This window comes from Tachyglossus aculeatus, chromosome X3 (assembly GCF_015852505.1).
Source record: "Tachyglossus aculeatus isolate mTacAcu1 chromosome X3, mTacAcu1.pri, whole genome shotgun sequence".
In the NCBI taxonomy this organism is placed as follows: Eukaryota; Metazoa; Chordata; class Mammalia; order Monotremata; family Tachyglossidae; genus Tachyglossus; species Tachyglossus aculeatus.
Window position 1 is genome coordinate 14,121,423 of NC_052099.1, and position 24,086 is coordinate 14,145,508.

Consider the following 24,086-nt stretch of genomic DNA (forward strand, 5'->3'; position numbering starts at 1 on the left):
TGCTTTTTAAAAATAATTTACGCCGGCGCGGGCCCCGGCGGGGGGAGTCCGCCCAGGACGGCGCGTAGCCGGGACGCTGCCCTTCGCGGGGGAAAACCGCTTCCGGGGATCGGGGCTCCGAGCGCGGATGCTCCCCGCTGGTTCGGGATGCAGATCACTCCCCGGGCTCCGAAAATATATATATATATATATATATATATATATATATATATATATATACCTCGCAGTGAGTGATATATTTTCCCTCCGGAAACGCCGCACGCGGAGAGGAAAATCTCCTCGGCCGGCCCGTTAAAAGGGAAAGATGGAGACGGGGCCTACGGAGCGAGGATATCCGTCCAGTTCATTTCTTTTTTTTAAAAATGGGGGGGGGGGGGCGTCTGGCTCGGCCAGGTCGCCGTCGCCGAGGAGTCTATTAAAAGTCACCGCGGGATTAAAAAAGGGGGTCGTGGCGCCCGTCAGGCCTCCGTCGGGGGCCTGGGCTTGGCGGCCTTGGCCTTGTGCTTTCCGTTCTGGGGCTGGGCGTAGCGGGCGATGGTCGACACGCCGTCCACGAACTTGGTCTTGAACAGGACGTTGGCGTTGTTGAACATCCCGTCCTTCAGGGACACCACCACGAACTGGAGGAAAATAAACGGGGAAGAGCGCGTCCACCGGCGGTTGTATTCATATATTATATAGTATGTATAATATATACAATAGCATCTTAATATATCAATGTATTCATATATTATATATTATTATATATCATACACACGTATATTATATATTATGTATACTATATGCAATAATATGCTGTATATAATATATTAAATATATTAATTGTTGAACATCCCGTCCTTCAGGGACACCACCACAAACTGGAGGAAAAAAAAACGGGGAAGAGCGCGTCCACCGGCGGTTGTATTATTATATATCATACATAATATGTATAATATATTATATTATATATTATGTATGATATATACAATAATATCGTAATGTATCAATGTATTCATATATCATATATTATTATATATCATACACATGTATATTATATATTATGTATAATATATACAATAATATATTGTATATAATATATAAATATATTAATTGTTGAACATCCCGTCCTTCAGGGACACCACCACGAACTGGAGGAAAAAAAACGGGGAAGAGCGCGTCCACCGGCGGTTGTATTCATATATTATATAGTATGTATAATATATACAATAGCATCTTAATATATCAATGTATTCATATATTATATATTATTATATATCATACACATGTATATTACATTATATATTATGTATACTATATACAATAATATATTGTATATAATATAATATATTAAATATATTAATTGTTGAACATCCCGTCCTTCAGGGACACCACCACGAACTGGAGGAAAAAAAACGGGGAAGAGCGCGTCCACCGGCGGTTGTATTCATATATTATATAGTATGTATAATATATACAATAGCATCTTAATATATCAATGTATTCATATATTATATATTATTATATATCATACACATGTATATTACATTATATATTATGTATACTATATACAATAATATATTGTATATAATATAATATATAAATATATTAATTGTTGAACATCCCGTCCTTCAGGGACACCACCACGAACTGGAGGAAAAAAAACGGGGAAGAGCGCGTCCACCGGCGGTTGTATTCATATATTATATAGTATGTATAATATATACAATAGCATCTTAATATATCAATGTATTCATATATTATATATTATTATATATCACACACATGTATATTACATTATATATTATGTATACTATATGCAATAATATATTGTATATTATATAATATATTAATATATTAATTGTTGAACATCCCGTCCTTCAGGGACACCACCACGAACTGGAGGAAAAAAAACGGGGAAGAGCGCGTCCACCGGCGGTTGTATTAATATATTATATAGTATGTATAATATATACAATAGCATCTTAATATATCAATGTATTAATATATTATATATTATTATATATCATACACATGTATATTATATTATATATTATGTATACTATATACAATAATATATTGTATATAATATAATATATTAATATATTAATTGTTGAACATCCCGTCCTTCAGGGACACCACCACGAACTGGAGGAAAAAAAACGGGGAAGAGCGCGTCCACCGGCGGTTGTATTCATATATTATATAGTATGTATAATATATACAATAGCATCTTAATATATCAATGTATTCATATATTATATATTATTATATATCATACACATGTATATTACATTATATATTATGTATACTATATGCAATAATATATTGTATATAATATAATATATTAAATATATTAATTGTTGAACATCCCGTCCTTCAGGGACACCACCACGAACTGGAGGAAAAAACGGGGAAGATCGCGTCGACCGGCGGTTGTATTATTATATATCATACATAATATGTATAATATATTATATTATATATTATGTATGATATATACAATAATATCGTAATGTATCAGTGTATTAATATATCATATATTATTATATATCATACACATGTATATTATATATTATGTATAATATATACAATAATATATTGTATATAATATATTAATATATTAATTGTTGAACATCCCGTCCTTCAGGGACACCACCACGAACTGGAGGAAAAAAAAACGGGGAAGATCGCGTCCACCGGCGGTTGTATTATTATATATCATACATAATATGTATAATATATTATATTATATATTATGTATGATATATACAATAATATCGTAATGTATCAATGTATTCATATATCATATATTATTATATATCATACACATGTATATTATATATTATGTATAATATATACAATAATATATTGTATATAATATATTAATATATTAATTGTTGAACATCCCGTCCTTCAGGGACACCACCACGAACTGGAGGAAAAAAAACGGGGAAGAGCGCGTCCACCGGCGGTTGTATTATTATATATCATACATAATATGTATAATATATTATATTATATATTATGTATGATATATACAATAATATCGTAATGTATCAATGTATTCATATATCATATATTATTATATATCATACACACGTATATTATATATTATGTATACTATATACAATAATATATTGTATATAATATAATATATTAATATATTAATTGTTGAACATCCCGTCCTTCAGGGACACCACCACGAACTGGAGGAAAAAAAAACGGGGAAGAGCGCGTCCACCGGCGGTTGTATTATTATATATCATACATAATATGTATAATATATTATATTATATACTATGTATGATATATACAATAATATCGTAATGTATCAATGTATTCATATATCATATATTATTATATATCATACACATGTATATTATATATTATGTATAATATATACAATAATATATTGTATATAATATATTAATATATTAATTGTTGAACATCCCGTCCTTCAGGGACACCACCACGAACTGGAGGAAAAAAAACGGGGAAGAGCGCGTCCACCGGCGGTTGTATTCATATATTATATAGTATGTATAATATATACAATAGCATCTTAATATATCAATGTATTCATATATTATATATTATTATATATCACACACATGTATATTATATTATATATTATGCATACTATATACAATAATATATTGTATATAATATAATATATTAATATATTAATTGTTGAACATCCCGTCCTTCAGGGACACCACCACGAACTGGAGGAAAAAAAACGGGGAAGAGCGCGTCCACCGGCGGTTGTATTCATATATTATATAGTATGTATAATATATACAATAGCATCTTAATATATCAATGTATTCATATATTATATATTATTATATATCACACACATGTACATTACATTATATATTATGTATACTATATGCAATAATATATTGTATATAATATAATATATTAAATATATTAATTGTTGAACATCCCGTCCTTCAGGGACACCACCACGAACTGGAGGAAAAAAAACGGGGAAGAGCGCGTCCACCGGCGGTTGTATTCATATATTATATAGTATGTATAATATATACAATAGCATCTTAATATATCAATGTATTCATATATTATATATTATTATATATCATACACATGTATATTACATTATATATTATGTATACTATATACAATAATATATTGTATATAATATAATATATAAATATATTAATTGTTGAACATCCCGTCCTTCAGGGACACCACCACAAACTGGAGGAAAAAAAACGGGGAAGAGCGCGTCCACCGGCGGTTATATTCATATATTATATAGTATGTATAATATATACAATAGCATCTTAATATATCAATGTATTCATATATTATATATTATTATATATCATACACACGTATATTACATTATATATTATGTATACTATATACAATAATATATTGTATATAATATAATATATTAATATATTAATTGTTGAACATCCCGTCCTTCAGGGACACCACCACGAACTGGAGGAAAAAAAACGGGGAAGAGCGCGTCCACCGGCGGTTGTATTCATATATTATATAGTATGTATAATATATACAATAGCATCTTAATATATCAATGTATTCATATATTATATATTATTATATATCATACACATGTATATTACATTATATATTATGTATACTATATGCAATAATATATTGTATATAATATAATATATTAAATATATTAATTGTTGAACATCCCGTCCTTCAGGGACACCACCACGAACTGGAGGAAAAAACGGGGAAGATCGCGTCGACCGGCGGTTGTATTATTATATATCATACATAATATATAATATAATATATTATACATATTATGTATGATATATACAATAATATCGTAATGTATCAGTGTATTAATATATCATATATTATTATATATCATACACATGTATATTATATATTATGTATAATATATACAATAATATATTGTATATAATATATTAATATATTAATTGTTGAACATCCCGTCCTTCAGGGACACCACCACGAACTGGAGGAAAAAAAAACGGGGAAGAGCGCGTCCACCGGCGGTTGTATTATTATATATCATACATAATATGTATAATATATTATATTATATATTATGTATGATATATACAATAATATCGTAATGTATCAATGTATTCATATATCATATATTATTATATATCATACACATGTATATTATATATTATGTATAATATATACAATAATATATTGTATATAATATATTAATATATTAATTGTTGAACATCCCGTCCTTCAGGGACACCACCACGAACTGGAGGAAAAAAAACGGGGAAGAGCGCGTCCACCGGCGGTTGTATTATTATATATCATACATAATATGTATAATATATTATATTATATATTATGTATGATATATACAATAATATCGTAATGTATCAGTGTATTCATATATCATATATTATTATATATCATACACACGTATATTATATATTATGTATACTATATACAATAATATATTGTATATAATATAATATATTAATATATTAATTGTTGAACATCCCGTCCTTCAGGGACACCACCACGAACTGGAGGAAAAAAAACGGGGAAGAGCGCGTCCACCGGCGGTTGTATTATTATATATCATACATAATATGTATAATATATTATATTATATACTATGTATGATATATACAATAATATCGTAATGTATCAATGTATTCATATATCATATATTATTATATATCATACACATGTATATTATATATTATGTATAATATATACAATAATATATTGTATATAATATATTAATATATTAATTGTTGAACATCCCGTCCTTCAGGGACACCACCACGAACTGGAGGAAAAAAAACGGGGAAGAGCGCGTCCACCGGCGGTTGTATTCATATATTATATAGTATGTATAATATATACAATAGCATCTTAATATATCAATGTATTCATATATTATATATTATTATATATCACACACATGTATATTATATTATATATTATGCATACTATATACAATAATATATTGTATATAATATAATATATTAATATATTAATTGTTGAACATCCCGTCCTTCAGGGACACCACCACGAACTGGAGGAAAAAAAACGGGGAAGAGCGCGTCCACCGGCGGTTGTATTCATATATTATATAGTATGTATAATATATACAATAGCATCTTAATATATCAATGTATTCATATATTATATATTATTATATATCACACACATGTACATTACATTATATATTATGTATACTATATGCAATAATATATTGTATATAATATAATATATTAAATATATTAATTGTTGAACATCCCGTCCTTCAGGGACACCACCACGAACTGGAGGAAAAAAAACGGGGAAGAGCGCGTCCACCGGCGGTTGTATTCATATATTATATAGTATGTATAATATATACAATAGCATCTTAATATATCAATGTATTCATATATTATATATTATTATATATCATACACATGTATATTACATTATATATTATGTATACTATATACAATAATATATTGTATATAATATAATATATAAATATATTAATTGTTGAACATCCCGTCCTTCAGGGACACCACCACAAACTGGAGGAAAAAAAACGGGGAAGAGCGCGTCCACCGGCGGTTATATTCATATATTATATAGTATGTATAATATATACAATAGCATCTTAATATATCAATGTATTCATATATTATATATTATTATATATCATACACACGTATATTACATTATATATTATGTATACTATATACAATAATATATTGTATATAATATAATATATTAATATATTAATTGTTGAACATCCCGTCCTTCAGGGACACCACCACGAACTGGAGGAAAAAAAACGGGGAAGAGCGCGTCCACTGGCGGTTGTATTCATATATTATATAGTATGTATAATATATACAATAGCATCTTAATATATCAATGTATTCATATATTATATATTATTATATATCACACACATGTATATTATATTATATATTATGTATACTATATACAATAATATATTGTATATAATATAATATATTAATATATTAATTGTTGAACATCCCGTCCTTCAGGGACACCACCACGAACTGGAGGAAAAAAAACGGGGAAGAGCGCGTCCACCGGCGGTTGTATTCATATATTATATAGTATGTATAATATATACAATAGCATCTTAATATATCAATGTATTCATATATTATATATTATTATATATCATACACATGTATATTACATTATATATTATGTATACTATATGCAATAATATATTGTATATACAATAATATATTGTATATAATATAATATATAAATATATTAATTGTTGAACATCCCGTCCTTCAGGGACACCACCACAAACTGGAGGAAAAAAAACGGGGAAGAGCGCGTCCACCGGCGGTTGTATTCATATATTATATAGTATGTATAATATATACAATAGCATCTTAATATATCAATGTATTCATATATTATATATTATTATATATCATACACACGTATATTACATTATATATTATGTATACTATATACAATAATATATTGTATATAATATAATATATTAATATATTAATTGTTGAACATCCCGTCCTTCAGGGACACCACCACGAACTGGAGGAAAAAAAACGGGGAAGAGCGCGTCCACCGGCGGTTGTATTCATATATTATATAGTATGTATAATATATACAATAGCATCTTAATATATCAATGTATTCATATATTATATATTATTATATATCATACACACGTATATTACATTATATATTATGTATACTATATACAATAATATATTGTATATAATATAATATATTAATATATTAATTGTTGAACATCCCGTCCTTCAGGGACACCACCACGAACTGGAGGAAAAAAAACGGGGAAGAGCGCGTCCACCGGCGGTTGTATTCATATATTATATAGTATGTATAATATATACAATAGCATCTTAATATATCAATGTATTCATATATTATATATTATTATATATCACACACATGTATATTATATTATATATTATGTATACTATATACAATAATATATTGTATATAATATAATATATTAATATATTAATTGTTGAACATCCCGTCCTTCAGGGACACCACCACGAACTGGAGGAAAAAAAACGGGGAAGAGCGCGTCCACCGGCGGTTGTATTCATATATTATATAGTATGTATAATATATACAATAGCATCTTAATATATCAATGTATTCATATATTATATATTATTATATATCATACACATGTATATTACATTATATATTATGTATACTATATGCAATAATATATTGTATATAATATAATATATTAAATATATTAATTGTTGAACATCCCGTCCTTCAGGGACACCACCACGAACTGGAGGAAAAAACAGGGAAGATCGCGTCGACCGGCGGTTGTATTATTATATATCATACATAATATGTATAATATATTATATTATGTATGATATATACAATAATATCGTAATGTATCAGTGTATTAATATATCATATATTATTATATATCATACACATGTATATTATATATTATGTATAATAGATACAATAATATATTGTATATAATATATTAATATATTAATTGTTGAACATCCCATCCTTCAGGGACACCACCACGAACTGGAGGAAAAAAAACGGGGAAGAGCGCGTCGACCGGCGGTTGTATTAATATATTATATATTATATATCATACATAATATGTATATTATATATTATGTATAATATATACAATAATATCTTATATCAATGTATTAATATATTATATATTATATATCATCCACATGTGTAATATATTATATTATATATTATGTATAATATATATTATATATTATTACATACCATACACATGCATAATATATTATGCATAATATATACAATAATATGTTAATATATTATATATTATTATATATAACACATAACATGTATATCATATTATATATTATGTATAATATATACAATAATATATTAATGTATTAATATATTATATATTATTATATACCATACATATGCATAATATATTATGCATGATATATACAATAATATGTTAATATGTTATATATTATCATATACCATACATAACATGTATATCATATTATATATCATGCATAATATATACAATAATATGTTAATGTATTAATATATTATGTATTATTATATACCATACATATGCATAATATATTATGCATAATATATACAATGATATGTTATTATATATTATTATATATCATACATAACATGTATATCATATTATATATTATGTATAATATATGCAATAATATGTTAATATATCAATATATGATATATTATTATACATCATACATATGTATAATATATTATGCATAATACATACAATGATATATTAATATATTAATATATCGTATATTATTGCATATATATTATGCATAATATGTATGATATGTTATTGCACATATATTATACATATTATGTGTGATATATATTATTGTACATATATATATATTATATATATTGGCCAATAACTATATATATAATAGTCATCATCAATATCAATAATAATAATGGCATTTGTTAAGCGCTTACTATGTGCAAAGCACCGTTCTAAGCGCCGGGGAGGTTACAAGGGGGGCTCCCAGTTTGAATCCCCATTTTCCAGATGAGGGAACTGAGGCCCAGAGAAGTGAAGCCAGTGGCCCAGAGTCACCCAGCGGACTGTTGGTGGAGCCAGGATTTGAACCCCCGACCTCGGACTCCAAAGGCCGGGCTCTTTCCACTGAGCCACGCCCAAGCGCTCAGTCCAGTGCTCTGCACGCAGTAAGCGCTCAGTAAATACGACTGGATGAAGATTTCCTAGTCTATCGATTTTTATTTGGTTGATACGTTTCGTTTTGTCGTCCATCTCCCCCTTCTAGGCCGTGAGCCCGCTCTAGGTGTCGCCGACTTGGACTTCCCAAGCGCTTAGTACAGTGCTCCGCACACAGGAAGCGCTCAATGAATACGATTGAATGAATGAATATGAATGAATGAATGTTGCCGACTTGTACTTCCCAAGCACTCAGTCCAGTGCTCTGCACGCAGTAAACGCTCAATAAATACGATTGAATGAATGGATGAATGTTGCCGACTTGGACTTCCCAAGGGCTTAGTACAGTGCTCTGCACGCAGTAAGCGCTCAATAAATACGACTGAATGAATGAATGCCAACTTGGACTTCCCCAGCGCTCAGTCAAGCGCTCAATAAATACGATTGAATGAATGAATGCCAACTTGGACTTCCCCAGCGCTCAGTCCAGTTAAGCGCTCAATAAATACGATTGAATGAATGAATGCCAACTTGGACTTCCCCAGCGCTCAGTCCAGTTAAGCGCTCAATAAATACGATTGAATGAATGATGCCAACTTGGACTTCCCCAGCACTCAGTCCAGTTAAGCGCTCAATAAATATGATGAATGAATGCCAACTTGGACTTCCCAAGCGCCTAGTCCAGTTAAGCGCTCAATACTACTGAATGAATGAATGCCAACTTGTACTTCCCAAGCGCTTAGTCCAGTTAAGCGCTCAATAAATACGATTGAATGAATGAATGCCAACTTGGACTTCCCAAGCGCTCAGCCCAGTGCTCCGCACACAGTAAGCGCTCAATAAATACGATTGAATGAATGAATGCCAACTTGGACTTCCCAAGCGCTCAGCCCAGTGCTCCGCACACAGTAAGCGCTCAATAAATACGACTGAATGAATGAATGCCAACTTGGACTTCCTAAGCGCTTAGTCCAGTGCTCCGCCCACAGTAAGTGCTCAATAAATACGACTGAATGAATGAATGCCAACTTGTACTTCCCAAGCGCTTAGTCCAGTTAAATGCTCAATACGATTGAATGAATGAATGCCAACTTGTACTTCCCAAGCGCTTAGCCCAGTGCTCCGCACATAGTAAGCGCTCAATAAATACGACTGAATGAATGCCAACTTGTACTTCCCAAGCGCTTAGTCCAGTTAAGTGCTCAATAAATACGACTGAATGAATGAATGAATGCCAACTTGGACTTCCCCAGCACTCAGTCCAGTTAAGCGCTCAATAAATACGATGAATGAATGCCAACTTGGACTTCCCCAGTGCTCAGTCCAGCCAAGCGCTTAATTACGATTGAATGAATGAATGCCAACCTGTACTTCCCCAGGGCTCAGTCCAGTTAAGCGCTCAATAAATACGATTGAATGAATGAATGCCAACATGGACTTCCCAAGCGCTGAGTCCAGTTAAGCGCTCAAATACGACTGAATGAATGAATGCCAACTTGGACTTCCCCAGCGCTCAGTCCAGTTAAGCGCTCAATAAATACGACTGAATGACTGAATGCCAACTTGGACTTCCCCAGCGCTCAGTCAAGTGCTCAATAAATACGACTGAATGAATGCCAACTTAGACTTCCCAAGTGCTTAGTCCAGTTAAGCGCTCAATAAATACAACTGAATGAATGGATGCCAACTTGGACTCCCCAAGCGCTCAGTCCAGTTAAGCGCTCAATAAATATGACTGAATGAATGAATGGACTTCCCAAGCGCTCAGTCCAGTTAAGGCTCAATACGACTGAATGAATGAATGCCAACTTGGACTTCCCCAGCGCTCAGTCAAGTGCTCAATAAATACGACTGAATGAATGCCAACTTAGACTTCCCAAGTGCTTAGTCCAGTTAAGCGCTCAATAAATACGACTGAATGAATGAATGCCAACTCGGACTTCCCAAGCGCTCAGTCCAGTTAAGCGCTCAATAAATATGACAATGAATGAATGGACTTCCCAAGTGCTCAGTCCAGTTAAGGCTCAATACGACTGAATGAATGAATGCCAACTTGGACTTCCCCAGCGCTCAGTCAAGTGCTCAATAAATACGATTGAATGAATGCCAACTTAGACTTCCCAAGCGCTTAGCCCAGTTAAGCGCTCAATCAATACGACTGAATGAATGAATGCCAACTTGGACTTCCCCAGCGCTCAGTCCAGTTAAGCGCTCAATAAATACGACTGAATGAGTGAATGGACTTCCCAAGCGCTCAGTCCAGTTAAGGCTCAATACGACTGAATGAATGAATGCCAACTTGGACTTCCCCAGCGCTCAGTCAAGTGCTCAATAAATACGATTGAATGAATGCCAACTTGGACTTCTCAAGCGCTTAGTCCAGTTAAGCGCTCAATAAATACGACTGAATGAATGAATGCCAACTTGGACTTCCCAAGCGCTCAGTCCAGTTAAGCGCTCAATAAATACGACTGAATGAGTGAATGGACTTCCCAAGCGCTCAGTCCAGTTAAGGCTCAATACGACTGAATGAATGAATGCCAACTTGGACTTTAAAATAAATCCAACTTGGATTTATTGAGCACTCAGTCAAGTGCTCAATAAATACGATTGAATGAATGCCAACTTAGACTTCCCAAGTGCTTAGTCCAGTTAAGCGCTCAATCAATACGACTGAATGAATGAATGCCAACTTGGACTTCCCAAGCGCTCAGTCCAGTTAAGCGCTCAATAAATACGACTGAATGAATGAATGGACTTCCCAAGCGCTCAGTCCAGTTAAGGCTCAATACGACTGAATGAATGAATGCCAACTTGGACTTCCCCAAGCGCTCAGTCAAGTGCTCAATAAATACGATTGAATGAATGCCAACTTGGACTTCTCAAGCGCTTAGTCCAGTTAAGCGCTCAATAAATACGAATGAATGAATGAATGCCAACTTGGCCTTCCCCAGCGCTCAGTCCAGTTAAGCGCTCAATAAATACGACTGAATGAATGAATGGACTTCCCAAGCGCTCAGTCCAGTTAAGGCTCAATATGAATGAATGAGTGCCAACTTGACTTCCCCAGCGCTTAGTCCAGTTAAGCGCTCAATACGATTGAATGAATGCCAACGTGGACGTCCCAAGCGCTCAGCCCCGTGCTCCGCACACAGTAAGCACTCAATCAATACGACTGGGCGAATGACACCACAGGCGTCATCTACGCCCCTTCGCCTCCAGATCCCGCCGCCCCCGAGCTCGAATCCTCCACCGAGGCCAACGTAGAGGCCGCCTCTTGAGCGCGGGGGGGGGGATAAGCCACAAAACCGGAGCGCCTTTCTTCCCGAGACGCCGTCGCTCCTTCCGCTGCTCACCTGAGAGTGTTGGAAGTGACTCCGGAGCATCTGGCCGATGTTCTGGGTGTGGGAGAGATCGAGGGCGGCGTCCACCTCATCCAGGATGTAGATCGGGGCCGGTTTGAAGAGGAGCATGGACAGGATGAGGGACAGGGCCACCAACGACCTGGAAGACGGAAGAGACCGCGTCACAGCGCCGGGATTACGCCGGCCCGGCCCCGGGTGCCGCTTTCACGGGGCTGGTGATGATGAGAGCGATGATGATCATTCATTCAATCCTATTTATTGAGCGCTTTCGGCGCGCCGGGGAGGTTACGAGGCGATCCGGCGGTCCCACGCTGAGGGAACTCGGGGCGGGAAGTGACGCGAGTCCACAAAAGGCGGGCGATTACATACATAATGAAACAATAATAACGGCATTTATTAAGCGCTCACTCCGTGCCAAGCGCCGTTCTGAGCGCCGGGGAGGTGACAGGGTGATCCCCCGTTTTCCAAAGGGGGTCACCGAGGCCCAGAGAAGCGACTCGCCCGAGGCCACCCAGCTGACGACTGGCGGAGCCGGGATTTGAACCCACGACCTCGGACCCCGAGGCCCCGCGAGCCCCGTGGGGGACGACCTGAGCGCTTGGCACATGGTGAGCGCTTAACAGATGCCATCGTTACTATCCAACAGCAACGTAAATACGCACCGAGAAGGAAATATCGTGAATCGGATGTCCGGGCCCGGATTGTGGAATTTTTGAAGCGTCACCTTTCGCCTCCAGTTCAGGAAAAAAGGGCAACAAACGGGCTCGAGATGGGCCATCATCTGATGGGAAACTGAACTGGGCACCACTCAATCCACAAAAAAAAAAAAAAATCACCGGCATTTACCGGGCGCTTACTTTGCGCAGAGCACTGTAATAAGCGCTCGGGGCAGGCAATCGCCGTCTTAACGGATCAAAGCACCGTGAGGGCGAGAGGTTTCCAGCCAGATTTTGCCGGGTTGGCAGAGGGCCCGCTAAGAAATACGAGCATCAAAATGCCACGGCACTACGTCGGAAGAGGGCCGGGGGACGAAGAGGAGGAGGATTTCCGCCATTTATTCGACAGCCAAGCTCGGTGCGTCTTTCGGCTACTCGTAGGCCTTGACTGAAGGAGAACAATCAGAGGGAGGAGGGGTAGACTTCGTGGCAGAGGTGAAGGACTCACGGCTGCGAGTGACAACGCCACTCCAAATCTCGGGCCGTTGGCTCGAGGGGATTTCAAAGTTCGGATAATTTGGGTTTGGCGGTGTATCAAAAAAATGATCGATTTTCTCCATTTTTTTTCCTGGGATTTCAGGGGCCTTTCTCCTCCTCCGAGTCCCTCGTGGCCCTCGGGATTTGCACTTTTCGTTCCCATGACGACCAACAAGGAGGACCCGAGTGAATGAGGAGAAAGGAAAGAGGAAAGGAAAGGAGAGGAGAGGAGAGGAAAGGAAAGAGGAGAGGAAAGGAAAGAGGAAAGGAAAGGAAAGGAAAGGAAAGGAAAGGAAAGGAAAGGAAAGGAAAGAGGAAAGGAAAGGAAAGAGGAAAGGAAAGGAAAGGAAAGGAAAGGAAAGGAAAGGAAAGGAAAGAGGAAAGGAAAGGAAAGGGGAAAGGAAAGGAAAGGGGAAAGGAAAGGAAAGGAAAGGAAAGGAAAGGAAAGGAAAGGAAAGGAAAGGGGAAAAGAAAGAGGAAAGGAAAGGAAAGAAGGAAAGGAAAGGAAAGAGGAAAGGAAAGGAAAGAGGAAAGGAAAGGAAAGGAAAGGAAAGGAAAGGAAAGAAGGAAAGGAAAGGAAAGGAAAGAGGAAAGGAAAGAAGGAAAGGAAAGGAAAGAGGAAAGGAAAGGAAAGGAAAGAGGAAAGGAAAGAAGGAAAGGAAAGAAGGAAAGGAAAGGAAAGAAAAAAAGGAAAGGAAAGGAAAGAGGAAAGGAAAGGAAAGAGGAAAGGAAAGGAAAGAGGAAAGGAAAGGAAAGGAAAGGAAAGGAAAGGAGGAAAGGAAAGAAGGAAAGGAAAGAGGAAAGGAAAGGAAAGGAAAGGAAAGAGGAAAGGAAAGGAGAGGAGAGGAGAGGAAAGGAAAGAGGAGAGGAAAGGAAAGGAAAGGAAAGGAAAGGAAAGGAAAGGAAAGGAAAGGAAAGGAAAGAGGAAAGGAAAGGAAAGGAAAGGAAAGAGGAAAGGAAAGGAGAGGAGAGGAGAGGAAAGGAAAGAGGAGAGGAAAGGAAAGGAAAGGAAAGGAAAGGAAAGGAAAGGAAAGGAAAGGAAAGGAAAGAGGAAAGGAAAGGAAAGAGGAAAGGAAAGGAAAGGAAAGGAAAGGAAAGGAAAGGAAAGAGGAAAGGAAAGGAAAGGGGAAAGGAAAGGAAAGGGGAAAGGAAAGGAAAGGAAAGGAAAGGAAAGGAAAGGAAAGGAAAGGAAAGGGGAAAAGAAAGAGGAAAGGAAAGGAAAGAAGGAAAGGAAAGGAAAGGAAAGAGGAAAGGAAAGGAAAGAGGAAAGGAAAGGAAAGAGGAAAGGAAAGGAAAGAGGAAAGGAAAGGAAAGGAAAGGAAAGAAGGAAAGGAAAGGAAAGGAAAGAGGAAAGGAAAGAAGGAAAGAAAAGGAAAGAGGAAAGGAAAGGAAAGGAAAGAGGAAAGGAAAGAAGGAAAGGAAAGAAGGAAAGGAAAGGAAAGAAAAAAAGGAAAGGAAAGGAAAGAGGAAAGGAAAGGAAAGAGGAAAGGAAAGGAAAGAGGAAAGGAAAGGAAAGGAAAGGAAAGGAAAGGAGGAAAGGAAAGAAGGAAAGGAAAGAGGAAAGGAAAGGAAAGGAAAGGAAAGGAAAGGAAAGGAAAGGAAAGGAAAAGGAAAGGAAAAGGAAAGGAAAGGAAAGATCTCGTTCAGATTAAGACGGAGCCAGCGTGGCCTGCTGGCCCCGGGAGTCAGAAGGTCAAGGGTTCGAATCCTAATCCAGAGAAGCAGCGCGGCTCAGCGGAAAGAGCCCGGGCTTCGGGTTCCAATCCCAGCTCCGCCGCCTGTCAGCCGGGTGACTTGGGGCGAGTCCCATCTGGAAAATGGGTCCCCGTGGGACCGTCGGGAACCTCCCCAGCGCTTAGAAGGGTGCCTGGCACCTAGCGGGCGCTTAGTAAACGCCATTATTCATTCATCAATGAATCGCGACTCGCCCACCTGTCCGCCGTGCGAGCCGGCCCGTCTGCCCCGGCGCTCAGTACAGTGCCTGGCACAGAGTAAGCGCTTAACGAATACCCCGATTATCAGGAGTATCGCCTTCTCTTCGGCCCGGCGCCCAACTCGGGAACGACCATCCCTTCGCCGAGGCGGGAAGTGGCGGACCGGGGAGGTGAGGCGGCGGGGCGGGATTGGAACCCGCCACCTTCCGCTCCCCGCCTGAGGAATTCCCACTTGGAATCGCGCCGCGATCCGGACCGCTCCCCCCAGTCGCGGGGAAAGGGGGAAAGCGGGACCCCCCCCCCCCCCCCCGCCGGGACCCACCTCTGACCCCCGCTCAGCTCCGTCAGATTTTCCTTCCAGATGTTTCCCAAGGCGACTCGGAATTCCAGCCCCTCCAGCACCGTCTTCCCCTCGGGCGGTGCGAGCGTGGCGTTGGCCCCGGGTAAGAGGGTGGAGAAGATGGAGCCGAAGTCACTGTTGACCTGAAGAGACGCACGGGAGAACGGCTGACGGAGGGAAATCCCGACGGAAAGAAGAGGGGAAAAAAAAAAAAAAACCAACGGGAAAGCTCGGAAGGCACGGCATAGTGATAGCGACGGCATTTCTTGAGCGCTTACTATGTGCCAAGCACCGTTCTAAGCGCTGGGGAGGTTACAGGGTGATCAGGTGTCCCCGGGGGGGCTCCCGGTCTTCGTCCCCATTTTACAGATGAGGGAACTGAGGCCCGGAGAAGAATAATAATAATAATGATAATGATGGCATTTATTAAGCGCTTACTATGTGCCAAGCACCGTTCTAAGCGCTGGGGAGGTTACAGGGTGATCAGGCGGTCCCCGGGGGGGGCTCCCGGTCTTCGTCCCCATTTCACAGATGAGGGAACTGAGGCCCGGAGAAGAATAATAATAATAATGATAATGATGGCATTTATTAAGCGCTTACTATGTGCCAAGCACCGTTCTAAGCGCTGGGGAGGTTACAGGGTGATCAGGTGGTCCCCGGGGGGGGCTCCCGGTCTTCGTCCCCATTTCACAGATGAGGGAACTGAGGCCCGGAGAAGAATAATAATAATAATGATGATGGCATTTAGTAAGCGCTTACTATGTGCCAAGCACCGTTCTAAGCGCTGGGGAGGTTACAGGGTGATCAGGCGGTCCCCGGGGGGCTCCCGGTCTTCGTCCCCATTTTCCAGATGAGGTCACTGAGGCCCGGAGAAGCGAAGTGACTCGCCCAAAATCCCCCAGCTGACAGTCGGCGGAGCCGGGATTCGAACCCACGACCTCGGACTCCAAAGCCCGGGCTCTTTTCCACTGAGCCACGTGGCCAGAATGTTATTTTACGGAGGAGAAGGTGATTCCGATCCTCCCGAATTCCTCAGAGCAAAGATGTACTTCGGGCAGGACGGAAAATGCCGACGATGTTCTCAGGCCAGAGAGATTTATACTAACAAATGGGATAATAATAATAATGATGGCATTTGTTAAGCGCTTACTATGTGCCAAGCACTGTTCTAAGCGCTGGGGGGGATACAGGGTGATCAGGTGGTCCCCCGGGGGGGCTCCCGGTCTTCATCCCCATTTTCCAGATGAGGCCACTGAGGCCCAGAGAAGCGACTCGTCGCCCGGCTGACAACCGGCGGAGCCGGGATTCGAACCCGCGACCTCGGACTCCAAAGCCCGGGCTCTTTCCGCTGGGCCACGCCGCGGAAGGAAAGTCGCGATCGATGGTATTTATCGGGCACTTACGGACGACGCACCGCCTACGAGACGCGGAAATCTAACGCCGGAGGGCTTAGTTCGTTCAGCCGTATTTAGTGAGCGCTTACTGCGTGCGGAGCACTGTACTAAGCGCTTGGGGAGTCCAAGTCGGCAACATATAGAGACGGTCCCGACCCGACAGCGGGCTCACAGTCGAGAAGGGGGAGAAATAAAGCGAGATGCGCGTCCTTAACCAAATAAATGGAACGGCAAGCGAGCGGGCGCCCATATAATATTTGCAGGTCGGTTCTGGCTGTGCAATTAGAGAAGCAGCGCGGCTCAGCGGAAAGAGCCCGGGCTTTGGAGTCCGAGGTCACGGGTTCGAGTCCCGGCTCCGCCCCGGTCAGCTGGGCGACTCTGGGCAAGTCACTTGGCCTCTCTGGGCCTCGGTGACCTCATCCGGAAAATGGGGATGAAGACTGAGAGCCCCACGTGGGGCCGCCTGATCACCTTGGAACCTCCCCAGCGCTTAGAACAGTGCTCTGCACGTAGTAAGCGCTTAACAAATGCCATCATTATCATTATTATTATTGTTATTATTGTAACCTCCCCAGTGCTTAGAACAGTGCTCTGCACATAGTAAGCGCTTAACAAATGCCATCATTATCGTTATTATTATTGTAACCTCCCCAGCGCTTAGAACAGTGCTCTGCACATAGTAAGCACTTAACAAATGCCATCAACATCATTATTATTATTATTGCAACCTCTGCAGCGCTAAGAACAGTGCTCTGCACATAGTAAGCGCTTAACAAATGCCATCATTATTATTATTATTATTATTGGAACCTCCTCAGCACTTCAAACAGTGCTCTGCACATAGTAAGCGCTTAACAAATGCCATTATTATTATTATTGTAACCTCCCCAGTGCTTACAACAGTGCTCTGCACATAGTAAGCGCTTAACAAATGCCATCATTATTATTATTATAATAACCTCCCCAGGATTTCCAACAGTGCTCTGCACACAGTAAGCGCTTAACAGATGCCATCATCATAATCATTATTATTATAACCTCCCCAGCGCTTAGAACAGTGCTCCGCACATAGTAAGCGCTTAACAAATGCCATCATTATTATTATAACAACCTCCCCAGCGTTCCCAACAGTGCTCTGCACATAGTAAGCGCTTAACAAATGCCATCATCATTATTATTATTATAATAACCTCCCCAGCGCTTAGAACAGTGCTCTGCACATAGTGAGCGCTTAACAAATGCCATCATTATCATTATTGTAACCTCCCCAGCGCTTAGAACAGTGCTCTGCACATAGTAAGCACTTAACAAATGCCATTATTATTATTGTAACCTCCCCTGCGCTTAGAACAGTGCTCTGCACATAGTAAGCACTTAAAAAATGCCATCATTATTATTATTATTGTAACCTCCCCAGTGCTTACAACAGTGCTCTGCACATAGTAAGCACTTAACAAATGCCATCATTATTATTATTATTGTAACCTCCCCAGTGCTTACAACAGTGCTCTGCACATAGTAAGCGCTTAACAAATGCCATCATTACCATTATTATTGTAACCTCCCCAGCGCTTAGAACAGTGCTCTGCACATAGTAAGAGCTTAACAAATGCCATCATTATTATTATTGTAACCTCCCCAGCGCTTAGAACAGTGCTCTGCACATAGTAAGCACTTAACAAATGCCATCATTATTATTATTGTAACCTCCCCAGCACTTAGAACAGTGCTCTGCACATAGTAAGCGCTTAACAAATGCCATCATCATTATTATTATTATTATTATAACCTCCCCAGCGCTTAGAACAGTGCTCTGCACATAGTAAGCACTTAAATGCCATCATCATTATTATTATTATTGCAACCTCTCCAGCGCTAAGAACAGTGCTCTGCACATAGTAAGCACTTAACAAATGCCATCATTATTATTATTATTATTGTAACCTCCCCAGCGCTTAGAACAGTGCTCTGCACATAGTAAGCGCTTAACAAATGCCATCATTATTATTAATAATAATCATCTCCCCAGCGTTTCCAACAGTGCTCTGCACATAGTAAGTGCTTAACAAATGCCATCATTATTATTATTATAATAACCTCCCCAGCGCTTAGAACAGTGCTCTGCACATAGTAAGCGCTTAACAAATGCCATCATCATTATTATTATTATTATTATAACCTCCCCAGCGCTTAGAACAGTGCTCTGCACATAGTAAGCACTTAAATGCCATCATCATTATTATTATTATTGCAACCTCTCCAGCGCTAAGAACAGTGCTCTGCACATAGTAAGCACTTAACAAATGCCATCATTATTATTATTATTATTGTAACCTCCCCAGCGCTTAGAACAGTGCTCTGCACATAGTAAGCGCTTAACAAATGCCATCATCATCATTATTATTATTATAACCTCCCCAGCGCTTAGAACAGTGCTCTGCACATAGTAAGCACTTAACAAATGCCATCATTATTATTATTGTAACCTCTCCAGCACTTACAACAGTGCTCTGCACATAGTAAGCGCTTAACAAATGCCATCATTATTATTATTATAATAACCTCCCCAGCGTTTCCAACAGTGCTCTGCATACAGTAAGCACTTAAATGCCATCATCATAATCATTATTATAATAACCTCCCCAGCGCTTAGAACAGTGCTCTGCACATAGTAAGCGCTTAACAAATGCCATCATTATTATTATAACAACCTCCCCAGCGTTCCCAACAGTGCTCTGCACATAGTAAGCGCTTAACAAATGCCATCATCATTATTATTATAATAACCTCCCCAGCGCTTAGAACAGTGCTCTGCACATAGTAAGCGCTTAACAAATGCCATTATTATTATTATTATTATTATTATTATTATTATTGTAACCTCCCCAGCGCTTACAACAGTGCTCTGCACATAGGAAGCGCTTAACAAATGCCATCATTATTATTATTGGAACCTCCCCAGCACTTCAAACAGTGCTCTGCACATAGTAAGCGCTTAATAAATGCCATCATCATCATTATTATTATTGTAACCTCCCCAGCGCTTACAACAGTGCTCTACACATAGTAAGCGCTTAAAATGCCATCATCATTATTATTATTATTGTAACCTCCCCAGCGCTTACAAGTGCTGTGCACATAGTAAGCGCTTAACAAATGCCATCATTATCATTATTATTATAATAACCTCCCCAGCGCTTAGAACAGTGCTCTGCACATAGTAAGCGCTTAAATGCCATCAGCATCATTATTATTATTATTATAATAACCTCCCCAACATTTCAAACAGTGCTCTGCACATAGTAAGCGCTTAACAAATGCCATCATCATTATTATTATAACCTCCCCAACGTTTCGAACAGTGCTCTGCACATAGTAAGTGCTTAAATGCCATTATTATTATTGTAACCTCCCCATCATCATTATAATTATTATTATTGTAACCTCCCCAGCGCTTACAACAGTGCTCTGCACATAGTAAGCGCTCAATAAGTGCCGTTATTATTATTATTACTATTCTTCGGCTTCGGCATTTGGGCTGCTCCGTGACTGGGAGAATTCACGCTCCTACCAGGGCGTATCCGGGAGGAAACGGCAAGGGGCTTTCCATCCATCCGACCGCAAGGCGACGTCGGAAAGGAGGAAGAGGGAAGTCGGAGAAGGGCCGCCGCACTCGGGAAGACGCCCGTAAGCTCGTCGCGGCGGGGAGCGTCACTGTGCTGGACGCTTTCCAGGCGCTCACTAAACACGCCACCGAACCAACGGACCGGATTCCCCGACTCCCAGCTCCGTCCGGCTCGGGCTGACGAAGGGCGGTCCCTCCTCCCTCCGCTCCCCGAAGGGAAAAGAGGGATTTCGGAGAGACTCATAAATCCCAGAGCTCCCGATTTCAAAAATGAAGGGCCGCCACCATAGATGAGAAAGGAAAACCGGAGCCACTTGATCCCGGTGAAGTCCAATGACTTCGCAAATCAGACCCTAGTACCGGGTGGGTTTCGTTAGCTGGAATCACGTTCCCTAGATTCTGTTCCGCGGAACGACATTTTAAACGGGAAAGGAAGATGAATAATAGATCGGGTTGGAGTAAATTAATTCAGTCAAGTTTACGGAGAGAGAAGCAGATTAATTTTCCCAGCGAACTGCGAATGAATTACCGACCAGCGGGCCCGGCCAGCACCGCGGAGGACTATTTTGTGGGTGTCCGTCCAACGTGTCGGCATTTTCGGCTTCCGCCCCGCACGGAGGGGGCCTCGCTTCCAAAGAGAAACCGGGGAAAGCGGCCCGGACTTCCGCTGGGAGCTCCGCTGCTCCCTCGTCCGTAAAACGGGACGACGGTATCCCTTCTCCCTGCTTCCGACGGTGAGCCCCCAGTGAGAGGGGGACCGTCGTTGGCTCCCGTTATTCCTACCTCAACGCTTAGCACGGCGCGCCGTCGACTCCTCGGAAAGGAGGGACCGTCGTCGGCTCCCGTTATTCCTACCTCGTTTGGCACGGCGCGCCGTCGGCGCCTCAAAAATGGGGGACCGTCGTCGGCTCCCGTTATTCCTACCTCAACGCTTAGCACAGCGCGCCGTCGACTCCTCGGAAAGGAGGGACCGTCGTCGGCTCCCGTCATTCCTACCTCAACGCTTAGCACGGCGCGCCGCCGACGCCTCGCAAATCCCAGAGCTTCCGAATTCAAAAATGAAGGGCCGCTCCCGTAGATCGGAAAAAAGAAAACTGGAGCCGCTCGATCCCGGTGAAGTCGAATTACGGCGCAAATCAGACCCTCGTACCGGGTGGGTTTCGTTAAGATAGAATCACGTTCCCTGGATTTTGTCCCACGGAACGACATTTTGAATGGGAAAGGAAGGTAAACGGTAGCTCGGGTTGGAGTAAATGAATTCAGTCAAGTTTACGGAGAGAGAAACAGATTGATTTTCCCGATGCTTCTTGACAGCTCCGAATATCGCCACAAGCGTCGTTCACATCCCGTCCCCCGTTCCGACAGCCTGCACTTCCCAAGCGCTCAGCCCAGTGCTCCGCACGCGGTAAGCGCTCGATAGGTACGACTGACTGGCTGAACGGATAATTACTAATGATAACGATGATGGCTTCCACGTTGCCAACTCGTACTTCCCAAGCGCTCCGCACACAGTAAGCGCTCAGTAAATACGACCGCAGGGATGCATTTATTGAGCGCTCACTACGGGCCGAGCACTTGGCGCGAACGGGGCGTGCGCGTCTCTGCCGCGGACTCGGAACGGCCGCGTTTCCGGGTTGAAATTCATTCATTCATTCAATCGTATTTATCGGGCGCTTCCTGGGTGCAGGGCACTGTACTAAGCGCTTGGGAAGCCCAAGTCGGCAACATCTAGAGACGGGCGGCGGGCTCGCGGCCTAGGAGGGGGAGACGGGCGCCAGGACCAAGCGCGCCAACCGAGCAAACGAAAATACCTTCTGCCACGCAATGTTGAGGGCTTCGTTTTTCTTCTCGTCCAGGTCTTCGATGGTGGCCAGGATTTTGGTCTTGTCGTTCTCGACGATCCTCTTCTTCTTCATCAGGTCGTTATACTAACGGGGAGAGCCGCCGGAGAGTTGGCCGGGGCCCGGGCACCGGGAATGGCCCCGGCGCGGGCCCAACTGAGCCGTTCTCCTTGCGCCGGCGAGCGGCACCGGCCCAGATTTCGCAGTAGAAAGAGAACCGCTGATCGGCACGGGCGTGTAGGGATTTTCCTCCGCGTCGGAACGCTCCGTGTCCGATTCCCACTACGTCCCAGCTCCTCTCCGGCCAACTTTTCCCCGTCTCCCTCGCCTCGGACCTCCGGCCCGGGAGACTCGCCCCCGTCCCGGCCGCAGTCACCGGGCGCGCCGGGCTGAGCGCGTCACCTTCCCGACGGGAAAAGGCCTTACCCGCTCTTCGGCCTCGGTGAGCATGTTCATGGCTCGCATGTTGACGCTCCGCTGCAGCTTCTCTTTCGTCCCGTGCAGCCTCTGCAGCCTCTGGCCGGCTTCCTTGGGATCGTTGGCTTGGAAATCGTACACGGTGTTGGGCTGGCCGAACAGCCGCCTCTCGGCAGCGATCCAGTCGTGATCCGCCAGCATTTTCGAGACCTGGGGCGGGGCGGGAAGCCGTCGGAAGGCGTCCGCTCGGGAGCCGCGCGTT

At 40.8% G+C, this 24,086-nt stretch overlaps 1 protein-coding gene across 2 annotated transcripts in view; it reads right to left on the reverse strand.

The window, feature by feature from the left end:
* Positions 1-224: 224 nt before the first annotated feature.
* SMC2 (structural maintenance of chromosomes 2) overlaps positions 225-24,086 on the reverse strand; it is a 107,222-nt gene continuing 83,360 nt past the window's right edge. Inside the window, exons 21-25 of one of the 2 annotated variants that reach the window (XM_038770361.1) lie at positions 23,834-24,034; positions 23,378-23,494; positions 16,530-16,690; positions 13,072-13,219; positions 225-620 (exon numbers count right to left, since the gene is read on the reverse strand). In XM_038770361.1, the coding sequence (XP_038626289.1) occupies positions 459-620; positions 13,072-13,219; positions 16,530-16,690; positions 23,378-23,494; positions 23,834-24,034 (789 nt within the window). In that variant the 3' untranslated portion in view covers positions 225-458. Of the gene's footprint in view, positions 621-8,534; positions 8,557-13,071; positions 13,220-16,529; positions 16,691-23,377; positions 23,495-23,833; positions 24,035-24,086 lie in introns of those variants that run through there. The other variant, XR_005457051.1, reaches the window with a different exon arrangement.